At 40.8% G+C, this 13,088-nt stretch overlaps 1 protein-coding gene across 1 annotated transcript; it reads left to right on the top strand.

Moving 5' to 3' along the window:
• Positions 1–11,439: 11,439 nt before the first annotated feature.
• Positions 11,440–11,818, top strand: LOC120108839 (the record flags this gene model as incomplete). Its single annotated transcript, XM_039122569.1, has 1 exon — positions 11,440–11,818. A coding segment is annotated over exon 1 (379 nt), but the record flags the coding sequence as incomplete, so codon positions are not given.
• Between the last annotated feature and the right edge of the window lie 1,270 nt (positions 11,819–13,088).

The raw sequence follows: 13,088 nt of genomic DNA, 5'->3' as shown, positions 1-13,088 counted from the left end.
GTGGTATCAGAGCCGACCCAGCCCATTATGTGGACTAGGGGACACTGCAGCATGGATCCATTGGGATTGACCACGGACCGATTGTGGTGTTTGTGATTAGATTTGAATGAATTTGAACCCTTAGCCTGACGAGGACGTCAGAGCTTGAATGGGGGGAGTATGTGAGGACCTGTGCGGGCGTGTGTTTAGTCCCACATCGGTTTTTCGTTGGGTAGATCTTGTGTACTTATACAGGATCAAGGAACCCAATAATACCTTCTGGCTAGCCATTTTAGGTGAGGTCCTGGGTTGTGACAGAAATGGTATCAGAGCTTAAGGTTAAGGTATCTCAGGGTTTAGGTTCAGATGAGTGTGAGTGGAGAATTATGATAGAAAAACTATCAGAGCCTTGGTTTATATGTTAAATGTATGCCCTAGAAGCCAATTTTGGCTGACACATTATTAATTCTAGGACATAATTTGTACTTGACTTTATTATTATTGAATAAATGAAAGGCATCTTTTTATTCATATTATTATTGTGTCTATGAATCGTCCAAGGAATTAATAAGATGATGATGCATATTCTCAAGAGTTGAGAATTTGAGCCATATATCATTAGTGATTAATTTCTAAACGCTCCTGATCGATGGATCATCACGAGGACGGTGATCGATCCAATGAGATCAGTGCACAAATTACTTTCCTTATGGATGGACGAGACTCGAGTCCACAGTGTAGCGACACTGAAGTAATAGTGCAGGTGCTTGTTAAGAACAAGGGTACTGAGCGTGACCAATACAAGAAGTCACTTGGATGTCTATCCACTCGTCAGTGACTTGCTTGATGTTGCACTAGTGTGACTGGTCCTTTGACCTGCGGTGCTTCGGCTACTCACAGTGAGGTTATTGTAGTTTGACTGCACACGTACATGGTCTCTAGCCATATGGGTCCATGCAGTGTAGATTGGCTGCAGTAAGTTCACTGTAGGAGTAGGGTATGCACCTATAAGGAATCTATCGACCTTGATAGATAAGGAGAGATCCTATGTGATTTATAAGACTGAGTTCATAAGACCTCGGTCGGGGCAGTATGCACAGTGGAGAAAGAGTTTTCCACTCTCAAACTTAAGTCAAATAAATCTTCACATATGACAGACGATGGGGTTTGACGAGTTGTCCATGACCTCCGTCCTGTAGGGATCCACGATAGTAGGACTGTATCACATGATAACTGCACCTAGAGGTTCATCATTCTATTCTACTGGGTAGCCACTACATGCTGCTAGGTGTCACTGGTGGATGGTGGGACTCACAGGGACTATCTCGATGATCGATAAACCCTAATGAGTAGAGTTGGAATCGTTCCAATCCATTGAAAGGAGTTTTCAATGATATTATGATAGAGATCATAATATATCTCACTACCAGTCAGAGTAGAACCTATGGGGTCATACACACTAGAAGTATTGACCGATCCGATGGTTGAATCGTGATTAGGAATCACAAGTAATCAATTCGATTGATATTCAGTTGAAGAAGGAACAAAGGGAATTAATTAATTGGACTTGAAACAAGAGTCCTACTTCGAGTAGGATTCCTAGAGTCCTAATTAGATTAGGACTGGGAATCCTAGTTGGATTAGGACTGGAATTTCTACTTGGAATAGGATTCCTACAATCCTAATGAGATTAGGAGTTTTGAATTAAAATCGGATTCCTACTTGGAGTAGGATTCCTAGAGTCCTAATCAGATTAGAACTTCGGATTCAAATAGAGTCCTAATTGGATTAGGACTAAAATTAAATATGTCCTAATTTGGATTAAGATTTCTTAAGTCACAATTAATTATTAATCTAATGAATCAATAAGACTCCTAATTGGATTAGGATTGAAGAGTTCAATTGAGTCAAAATTGATTTAAGTTCTAATTAGATTAGGACTTACCTAGATTGGATCCAAATTGGTTCACCCTTGGGCTAAGCCTAATTAGATTAGGGCTAAACCACATTAGGGCCTCCCAATCCTCATTAGATGAGGATTAGGGCAACATGAGAGGGAGGGGCTCACGCCCCTCCTCCTTTGATCCCTTGGTGCGGCAACAAGAGGGGCCGGCGCCCCTCTTGGTAATACATCAAGGGCTCCTAACTTGTAGGAGCCCTAGATGTTATAAAAAGAGGAGGCTTGGGGGCTAACCTGATAGATGATAAGCTCCTCCTCTTGCTGCCGTACGCCCTCCCCTCCTCCTCTCCTTGTTTCAGCCGAAAGCAAGAAGAAAGGAAGAAGAAGCCTTGGCAGCCTCCTCCCCTTCCCTTCCTTCATACAACGCAGGGAAAAGAAAGGCTGCAGTGAAGGCTTTGGTTCTTCTTCAAGGTCCCTTCTTCTTCTTCCTCCTCTCAAGCACAATCAAGGGTTGATTGATAGAGAGGAAATCAGCCATCCAAAGTTGTCTCTGCAAGGGAGTTAGCACCCCGAGGAGACAAGGAAGCTTTGATCGGTCCTCTACTTCGTGTGGATACCCGTAGAGGCCGGGCACTTGAACGGCTTCAAGCGAACCTTCATCCTAAACCACGAACTTCAGTTTGCGGTGATCATCTACCCGCACAAGGTGAAGATCTGATCTTCCTAAAGTTATTAAAAGTTGTTAATCCTTACCTAACTACGAACGGTTATCAAACGATGTTCATGCGATGAACGTCGATCCTGCACATGCCCCTTCCGCTGCCATCTGATTTTGTTTTGAAATATCAGCGGCATGGGCGGGTTCTAACAATGGTATCAGAGCCTAGGCATCGTAGATTAAGGTAAGGATTAATTATTAATAGGCTTAATAGATCTGAAAATTGAATAATCATGCATGCTGAAAATTTTCTGCATGCAGATTTTTTCTAGGGTGCTGATTTTTACATGCTGATTTTTATGTGATAAAAAGATGATTCTAATTGCATTATTAATGGAATTACAAAGTTTAGAATCATGATTAGCATGATCAGCAACTTATGTCATAAGATAATCAATTAGTTTTCAGATCTGAAAAGTATAATTGTTGCATGCGGTGATGATCATAGGATTCAAACCCTTTTGGTATTAAATGTAAAGACCTGCGATGTGATCTACAATGTCATATAATTTTTCAGATGCTTGCATGCATCTTATTTAATGTTTTGAGAGGCCTGCGTGCCTCCTAAAAGGGAGATGTAATTTATTTTTATTTTTATTTTATATCTGGTTGTATTTTCGTGATGTGATGTACGTCAACGATCAAGTCAAAGATGATGCATGAGATGAGCAGGGGTCTAAGCAGTTGATGGCGATTGGATCAAGAGTTGGTCAAGGATCGAGTCAAGAAGGCTTGGAACCAATTCAAGAGTTGAAGACAAGTTGATCGATTGACGTGCATGTGCTTGTAATATGACCTAATTAGAATCCATGATCATCACCTATTTAAAGTTTAGCTTTAATTATTGCTGCGTTTATAACTGCCTGCAATGTGCCGTTTGCATGTGATGTGAATGAGAGTCGGGTAGATAGGTTTACATGTGATGTAGCAAACCTAATGAGACCTAAACTAAAACCTCCTCAATCAAGTCGAGAGTGAACCGACATGAGCAAGTCATATTAGATTAATTGATCTAATTGGTGTCTAGGAAAGCATGAAAGGTGGTTACTTAATTAGGACCTTACTCTCTGAGTAAGGGGAGCCTCCCACCTGCTTACCTGGCCAATTGTTCGATTACCTCTTATGAAGAGCTCAAGCTGCAAACACTAAGACCTGATTAACCAATATTAAGTCAATAGGTCTTCCACCGTAGTAGAGCCAATATTAAGTGCTATATGATGGCATCCATGTCCAATGAACTCCAATGCCAGCATGAGAATCTCAAGACTGCTAGGGACATACTAGCACACCTGCAAGAGTTGTATGGTGAGCAGAGTCGCACAGCTCGTTTTGAAGTGTCCAAGAGGCTCTTCAAGACAAAGATGCGCGAAGGGCAGTCCGTCCATGATCACGGTCTGACTATGATCAAGGACCTTGAGGAGCTTGAGAAGCTCGGTATGAACATGCACAAGGAATTGCAAGTTGATCTGATCCTTCAATCCCTTCCTGATTCATTTGGTCAGTTTATAGTAAACTACCACATGAATAAGATTGAATGCACTAAGACTGAACTGATAAATATGTTGGTAACTGCTGAGGGAGCCTTGAAAGGTTCAAGGGGCAATGTCCTTGCTGCTGAGTTGACTTCTGGTTCCAAGAGAAAGTCTGCTTGGAAGAAAAAGAAGCCTGCTAAGAAGCAGAAGAAAGACAAGAAGCCAAAGAAGGAAGTTCAAAAGAAAAAGGCTAATGACAAAGGAAAATGTTTCCACTGCAATGTCGACGGCCACTGGAAGAGAAACTGTTCTTCATACCTCGAGAGCCTGAAGAACAAGAAAGGTGACACACCTTCAGAAGGTATAGACTTGCTTATAATTGAAACTAATCTAACAGTTTCTTCTACTTCTAGTTGGGTTATAGATTCTAGTTCTAGTGCTCATCTGTGCACTACCATGCAGGGTCTAAAGGAAAGTAGAAGGCTGGCGGAAGGTGCGGTAACCCTTCGGGTTGGCAACGGGGCAAAAGTTGCTGCTGTGGCTGTGGGCACCTACCATCTGCGACTACCGTCTGATTTTAGTTTATTACTTAGAGACTGCTATTATGTACCTGCTGCTAGCAGAAATTTGATTTCTGTTTCATGTCTAGCACAGGAAGGTCATGTTTTTACATTTGACAAAGACTGCTGTTCTATTTATTTTAGAAATAAAATAGTCGCTATCATTTGATTGGATGTATCTATAAATGTGTCTGAGCAAGAAGTGAGTGCCAAAGGATCCAAAAGATCCAGGGATGAGATAAACCAAAAGTATTTATGGCACCTTAGGCTTGGCCATATTGGAGAAGACAGAATGAACAAAATGGATAAAGATGGGCCTCTTGGCTCATTGACTTCCGAGTCATATCCAGTTTGCGAGTCCTGTCTTCAAGAAAAAATGACCAGATTGCCCTTTGTAGGACATGGAGAGAGGACCACTGAAATACTTACCCTGGTACATACAGATGTATGTGGCCCATTCGATGTGCTAGCCAGGGGACGTTATTCTTACTTCATTACCTTTACCGATGATTATTCACGGTATGGGTATGTGTATCTTATGAGACACAAATCTGAATCTTTCGAAAAATTCAAAGAGTTCAGAAATGAAGTAGAAAAACAAACTGGAAAACTCCTTAAGGCTCTTCGATCAGATCGAGGAGGAGAATACCTTAGTGGAGAATTTCGGGACTATCTCAAGGACAATGGCATAGTCTCACAATGGACTCTCCGGGTACACCTCAACTCAACGGGGTGTCAGAGAGGAGAAATCGGACTCTATTGGATATGGTCCGGTCCATGATGAGCTTCACTGATCTACCGATGTTTCTTTGGGGAGATGCCTTACTTACCGCAGTATATCTACTGAATAGGGTTTCCTCTAAATCCGTTCCTACCACACCGTCTGAGATATGGCATGGTAAGAAATCAAGTCTTGGTCATCTCAAGATTTAGGGATGTCCGGCCCACGTCAAAAGACTACAGGCGGACAAACTAGAGGCTAGGAATCCTTGACAGAGGCAGTGGGAGGAAAATTGAGCTTGAAGAGAAAGTCTCTAAAAAGCAACGAGTCATGGATCCTATCGAACCCATTAATATAGAGCTAGTACACGATGTCCCTCAACCACCTCGCAGATCAAGTAAGGTCTCCCATCCTCCCGATAGATACTTAGGTATACTAGAAGAGGATACTGAGGAAATGTTCCTAGTGGGAGATAGGGATCACGTACAGGATCCCAAAACCTACAACGAGGCGATATCTGATATCGATTCCGAGAAATGGTTGGAAGCTATGAAGTCAGAATTAGATTCCATGCATTCCAACCAAGTCTGGACCTTAGTAGATCCACCAGAAGGTATTGTACCTATTGGATGTAAATGGATCTACAAAAGGAAGATAGGTTCGGATAGAAAGGTAGAGACCTATAAAGCAAGGCTGGTGGCGAAAGGATATAGTCAACGCGAAGGCATTGACTATCAGGAGACTTTTTCACCTGTAGCCATGCTGAAATCCATCTGAACATTGCTTGCCATTGCAGCATTTCATGATTATGAAATCTGGCAGATGAATGTGAAAACTGCTTTCCTAAATGGATATCTTGAAGAAGATATCTATATGGAATAGCCTTTGGGTTTCACTTCCAGTGATGGAGATCACAAGGTCTGCAAGCTGCAAAGGTCCATTTATGGACTAAAGCAAGCATCTCGGAGTTGGAACACTCGTTTCAATGACGCAATCAAAATGTTTGATTTCATCAAAAACGAAGAGGAACCGTGTGTTTACAAAAAGGTTAGTGGGAGCGCTATCGTATTTCTCGTACTGTACGTGGACGACATCCTCCTGATAGGGAATGATATTCCCATGCTAACCTCGGTTAAGGTCTGGTTGTCAAAAGAATTCTCCATGAAAGACCTTGGGGAAGCATCCTATATTTTGGGAATTAAGGTCTATAGAGATAGATCTAAAAGGATGCTTGGCCTATCACAGAAGATGTACATAGAGGAAGTGCTAAAAAGGTTCAGCATGGAAAACTCTAAAATGGGTCTCTTACCCCTAAGACATGGAATTCATCTCTCCAAGAAGATGTGCCCTAACACATCTGAAGAGATTCAACGCATGAGCAAGATCCCTTATGCATCGGCAATAGGGAGCCTCATGTATGCCATGCTATGTACACGACCTGATATAGCTCTTGCTGTGAGTGTCACAAGCAGATATCAGTCGAATCCAGGTGAAGAACACTGGACAGCTGTGAAGAATATTCTTAAGTACTTGAGAAGAACTAAAGATTTATTCTTAGTCTTTGGAGGATCATCAGAGTTAAAGGTAGAAGGGTACCCAGATTCAGACTTCATGACTGATGTCGATGATAGGAAGTCAACATCTGGATATGTGTTCTTGTGCAATGGTGGTACGGTGAATTGGAAGAGTTCCAAACAACCGATCATTGCTGATTCTACTATGGAAGCTGAATACATCGCCGCCTCCGAAGCTACTAAGGAAGGCTTCTGGTTCAAGAAATTCATTGCGGAATTGGATGTAATGTCATCAGATGCCATAACATTCTACTGCAATAATAATGGCGCCATAGCCCTTGCTAAGGAGCCAAGGTCTCATCAGAAGTCCAAGCATATAGAGCGGTGCTTCCATCTCATACGCGACTATGTTGAGAAGAAGTATGTCGAAGTGCAGAGAGTAGACTCCGCGGACAACGTGGCAGACCCGTTCACTAAATAGCTAAGTCAGCAAAAGACTGAAGTCCACCTTGAGAAGATGGGACTAAGATATATGACTGATTGGCTTTAGTGCAAGTGGGAGATTGTTAGATGTATGCCCTAGAAGCCAATTTTGGCTGACACATTATTAATTTTAGGACATAATTTGTACTTGACTTTATTATTATTGAATAAATGAAAGGCATCTTTTTCATTCATATGATTATTGTGTCTATGAATCGTCCAAGGAATTAATAAGATGATGATGCATATTCTCAAGAGTTGAGAATTTGAGCCATATATCATTAGTGATTAATTTCTAAATGCTCCTGATCGATGGATCATTACGAGGACGGTGATCGATCCGATGAGATCAGTGCACAGATTACTTTCCTTATGAATGGATGAGACTCGAGTCCACAGTGTAGCGACACTGAAGTAATAGTACAGGTGCTTGTTAAGAACAAGGGTACTGAGCGTGACCAATACAAGAAGTCACTTGGATGTCTATCCACTCGTCAGTGACTTGCTTGATGTTGCAGTAGTGTGACTGGTCCTTTGACCTGCGGTGCTTCGGCTACTCACAGTGAGGTTAATATAGTTTGATTGCACACACACATGGTCTCTAGCCATATGGGTCCATGCAGTGTAGATTGGCTGCAGTAAGTTCACTGTAGGAGTAGGGTATGCACCTATAAGGAATCTATCGACCTTTGATAGATAAGGAGAGATCCTATGTGATTTATAAGACTGAGTTCGTAAGACCTCGGCCGGGGCAGTATGCACAGTGGAGAAAGAGTTTTCCACTCTCGAACTTAAGTCAAATAAATCTTCACATATGACAGACGATGGGGTTTGACGAGTTGTCCATGACCTCCGTCCTGTAGGGATCCACGATAGTAGGACTGTATCACATGATAACTGCACCTAGAGGTTCATCATTCTATTCTACTGGGTAGCAACTACATGCTGCTAGGTGTCACTGGTGGATGGTGGGACTCACAGGGACTATCTCGATGATCGATAAACCCTAATGAGTAGAGTTGGAATCGTTCCAGTCCATTGAAAGGAGTTTTCAATGATATTATGATAGAGATCATAATATATCTCACTACCAGTCAGAGTAGAACCTATGGGGTCACACACACTAGAAGTATTGACCGATCCGATGGTTGAATCGTGATTAGGAATCACAAGTAATCAATTCGATTGATATTCAGTTGAAGAAGGAACAAAGGGAATTAATTAATTGGACTTGAAATAAGAGTCCTACTTCGAGTAGGATTTCTAGAGTCCTAATTGGATTAGGACTGGGAATCCTAGTTGGAGTAGGACTGGAATTTCTACTTGGAATAGGATTCCTACAATCCTAATGAGATTAGGAGTTTTGAATTAAAATCGGATTCCTACTTGGAGTAGGATTCCTAGAGTCCTAATCAGATTAGGACTTCGGATTCAAATAGAGTCCTAATTGGATTAGGACTAAAATTAAATATGTCCTAATTTGGATTAGGGTTTCCTAATTCTCAATTAATTATTAATCTAATGAATCAATAAGACTCCTAATTGGATTAGGATTGAAGAGTTCAATTGAGTCAAAATTGATTTAAGTTCTAATTGGATTAGGACTTACCTAGATTGGATCCAAATTGGTTCACCCTTGGGCTAAGCCTAATTGGATTAGGGCTAAACCACATTAGGGCCTCCCAATCCTCATTAGATGAGGATTAGGGCAACATGAGAGGGAGGGGCTCACGCCCCTCCTCCTTTGATCCCTTGGTGCGGCAACAAGAGGGGTTGGCGCCCCTCTTGGTAATACATCAAGGGCTCCTAACTTGTAGGAGCCCTAGATGTTATAAAAAGAGGAGGCTTGGGGGCTGACCTGATAGATGAGAAGCTCCTCCTCTTGCTGCCGTACGCCCTCCCCTCCTCCTCTCCTTGTTTCAGCCGAAAGCAAGAAGAAAGGAAGAAGAAGCCTTGGCGGCCTCCTCCCCTTCCCTTCCTTCATCCAACGCAGGGAAAAGAAAGGCTGCAGTGAAGGCTTTGATTCTTCTTCAAGGTCCCTTCTTCTTCTTCCTCCTCTCAAGCACAATCAAGGGTTGATTGATAAAGAGGAAATCAGCCATCCAAAGTTGTCTCTGCAAGGGAGCTAGCACCCCAGGGAGACAAGGAAGCTTTGATCGGTCCTCTACTTCATGTGGATATCCGTAGAGGCCGGGCACTTGAACGGCTTCAAGCGAACCTTCATCCTAAACCACGAACTTCAGTTTGCGGTGATCATCTACCTGCACAAGGTGAAGATCTGATCTTCCTAAATTTATTAAAAGTTTTTAATCCTTACCTAACTACGAACGGTTATCAAACGATGTTCATGCGATGAACGTCGATCCCGCACATACCCCTTCCGCTGCTATCTGATTTTGTTTTGAAATATCAGCGGCATGGGCGGGTTCTAACATTATAATCACTTGAGATTGTAACAAGAATGATATTTTAATCTAAGATTTAAGACCACTAGGGACTGTGGCCTTTCACTTAGGATATGACAATTAAATTCAGTGCTTAAGATGTAAGATCACTGGGCATTGTGATAAAATGTATGCATCGGGTTTAATTTTCGATGAGTGTGGAAGGAAAGTATAAATTATCTTTGATCATGATAAGAGAGGTTTGATCTAAGATAAGTGTAGAAAGATTAACAACGGCACACCGGTTATACCATGTTCAGATATTATTTAAATAACTTGGAAGTTCAAACTTGATATGGGTTGTGATATGATCATAATTTTGGTTTTGCTACTAATTATTAGAGTGTGATTTATATATAGATCTTCCGTCTTATTGAAGTGGGCTAAGAAAGATTTTTCATAGTATTAGTGCAGAATGTTTTTTTGAGATTAAATCTATATGTGGATTATATTTGGAATTGACATATTTGAATATTGTAAATTGGTGTATTTCTATTAGTAGATTAAATTCTAAAGGCCATATAGTATGCAAATTGGTGGAGTATTCTAATTATTTGAATTTGTATATTTGGATTGGGCTACTGAATTTTTTTTATAATTGTTGGAGACTTTTGGATGTGTTAACTTGAACTCAAGTCTAGGTTTATGATCTAACTAGAAATTTTTGTTATTGTAAAATACAATATTGAGTAGAGATTTCGATTTTGAGATGCTTATGTGAGTTATTATGTGTAGCATTGATCATAGACATCAAGAATTTTGGTGAAGAAGAATTTGGAGGTGGATAGAGTTAATTCCTACTCATAGTGATATTGGCTCAACAGTTCTAACCCATTGAGTTTGAAGTAAATTCTGTTGGAAGAAAAATCAATGTAGATTTTCTAATTAAATTGCTAAGGGAATACAAGAATTACCCCCTTTAAATTAAACTTAGATATTTTGGATTTTAAGAAGGTTGTGGAGATTACGTAGTGACCTTAAACTTAACTAAAGGATTGGGGGTTAGTTATGGTAAGTACGCTCTATATAAATTGAGGACAAAAAGATCTAGAGGTTTTGCTCTAATTCTACTTGAAAATTTTGAAATTTGGATTTTATTAGTCTCAAAGCAAAGTGATACTTTAGTCAGAAATCATTTTGTGACTTTAGAGAATTAAATGAATTAAATCAGAGTGTGCAGCGAAAGTGTGGTGGTTTGACTTATTTTGAAACTGGTTAAGATCATTAATATTTGATCTAAAAGGCATTATGATCGAATACTTGAGTTAGTTTCAGGAGAATGTTGTTGATTCTATGGATGATCTAAAGGTAGCTATGTAATTTTCACCAGTGGATTCTTCTATTGTTGACAACTTTTGGAAGAATCTTGGGCATGTTAAATTTAGCATTTACGGTTGATGATTCCTTGGTTGGTCTTAGACTTGGAATGTTTTAACATGGATCTCCTATTTATTGGGATGATGTGGGCGAGAGAAAATTTTTAGGCTCAGAGATAGTGCAATAGACTATAGATAAGGTGTAAGTGATCAGAGAACGACTTTGTATAGCTCAGAGTCGTTAAAAGAGTTATGCAGAAAATAGGAGAAGAGAACTGGAGTTTCAGGTTGGTGATCATGTTTTCTTGAAAGTATCTTCTACTAAAGGTGTAATGAGATTTGGGGTTCGTGGCAAATTGAGCCCTAGGTATGTTGGTCCGTTCGAGATCCTGGACAGAGTTGGAGAAGTGGCATATCGTTTGGCTCTACCACCAGCTTTATCAGGTGTACATAATGTATTCCATGTTTCAATGCTGAGAAATTATATTCCAAATCCGAACCATGTGGTAGATTTTGAGCCTATAAGTCTGCATGAGGACCTGACTTATGAAGAGTATCCGGTACGGATTGTGGATAGAAAGGATCAAGTGTTGCGACGTCGGACCATTCCTTATGTAAAGGTGCAATGGAGCAGTCACTCAGAAAGAGAGGCCACTTGGGAGCTTGAGGAAGAAATAAAAGCCAAACATCCTCAACTCTTTGGTGTTCCAGGTATGTTAATTTCGCGGACGAAATTCTTTTTAGGAGGGGAGAATGTGTGAGGATGATAGTGGTATTTTGATGATTAATACAATAATCAAGAGTATGTTACAAATTAATTCGATACTTCATTTATAAGTCTGTTACTCTCAGTATATTCGTATAATAAGATAAAGATGCATTTCATTGTTTATATGGATGAATCTAACCTTGAGTTGCAGCAAAGTGTGGATTGAGTCGACCCCAAGGTTGATTGGGTCGACCCCGGCACATCAAGAAAGCATCTGCCACACTTCTGCAAAAATGGCATGGATGAACAGTAGTTGGGTCGACCTAAGGAAAGCATGAGTCGACCCAAACCTCAAGCCTCTCAAGCCTCAAGAAAGCAGTTCTCTGGAAACACTGAGAGGGTCGACCCAAGAGGAAGTTGAGTCGACCCAAACTTGAGTCGACCCAAACACTGAGAGGGTCGACCCAAAAGCAATGACATTCAAAATAGGTTCTCTGGAAACCCTGAGAGGGTCGACCCAAGTGAAAGTTGAGTCGACTCAACTGAACCTTGAGTCGACCCAAAAAGATGTTGAGTCGACCCAAGTGAAGGAAGGCTGAATTGCAAGGTTCTGTGGTTCTGAGAGGGTCGACCCAAGGAAAGGTTGAGTCGACCAAAGTGAAAGTTGGGTCGACCCCAGTAAAAGTTGAGTCGACCCAAGCACGGGCAGAAGCATAACGGCTAGTTCTGCAGAAGTACTTTTTGTTCTTCCAACAGTGAGTAACGGCTAGTTTTTGAATTCTAACCATTCGGGCTTGTCCAATGGATGAAGGAAACTATTTATAGTGGCACTATTCATCAGAGAAAACATCCTTTTGCAAAATATCAAAGAGTACACAAGAAAGACAAGTGCCCTAATCTTCTTCATCCAAGTGCTTCATTCAAGAGTAAAAAGAAAGTGGTTGAGCAGATTCCAAGAGTCATTAAGAGCTCCATCCACCCTTGAAGAGTGAAGCATCCTTGACAAAGAAGAGAGAAGTCTCATCAAGTGATAACTATTCTCTAAACTCTTCTTTGTAGATTATATTGTTATATTTGCTCATCTAGGAGCTTAAATCTTCTTACTTCTTTTATTAATCACCTTGTAAAGGTTTGTTGGTAAGCCCGCAAAACCAACGATGTAGGTTGATTGGTGAACCCGTAAAACCAATTGTAAAGGTTCGTTGGTGAGCCTGGAAAACCAACATAGGTTCGTTGGTGAGCCCGTAAAACCAACATAGGTTTTTGGTGAAC

This window comes from Phoenix dactylifera, unplaced genomic scaffold (genome assembly GCF_009389715.1).
Source record: "Phoenix dactylifera cultivar Barhee BC4 unplaced genomic scaffold, palm_55x_up_171113_PBpolish2nd_filt_p 001584F, whole genome shotgun sequence".
Taxonomy (NCBI): Eukaryota; Viridiplantae; Streptophyta; class Magnoliopsida; order Arecales; family Arecaceae; genus Phoenix; species Phoenix dactylifera.
The sequence above is the reverse complement of the archived record's forward strand: the minus strand, read 5'-3'. Positions and strand labels throughout refer to the sequence as shown.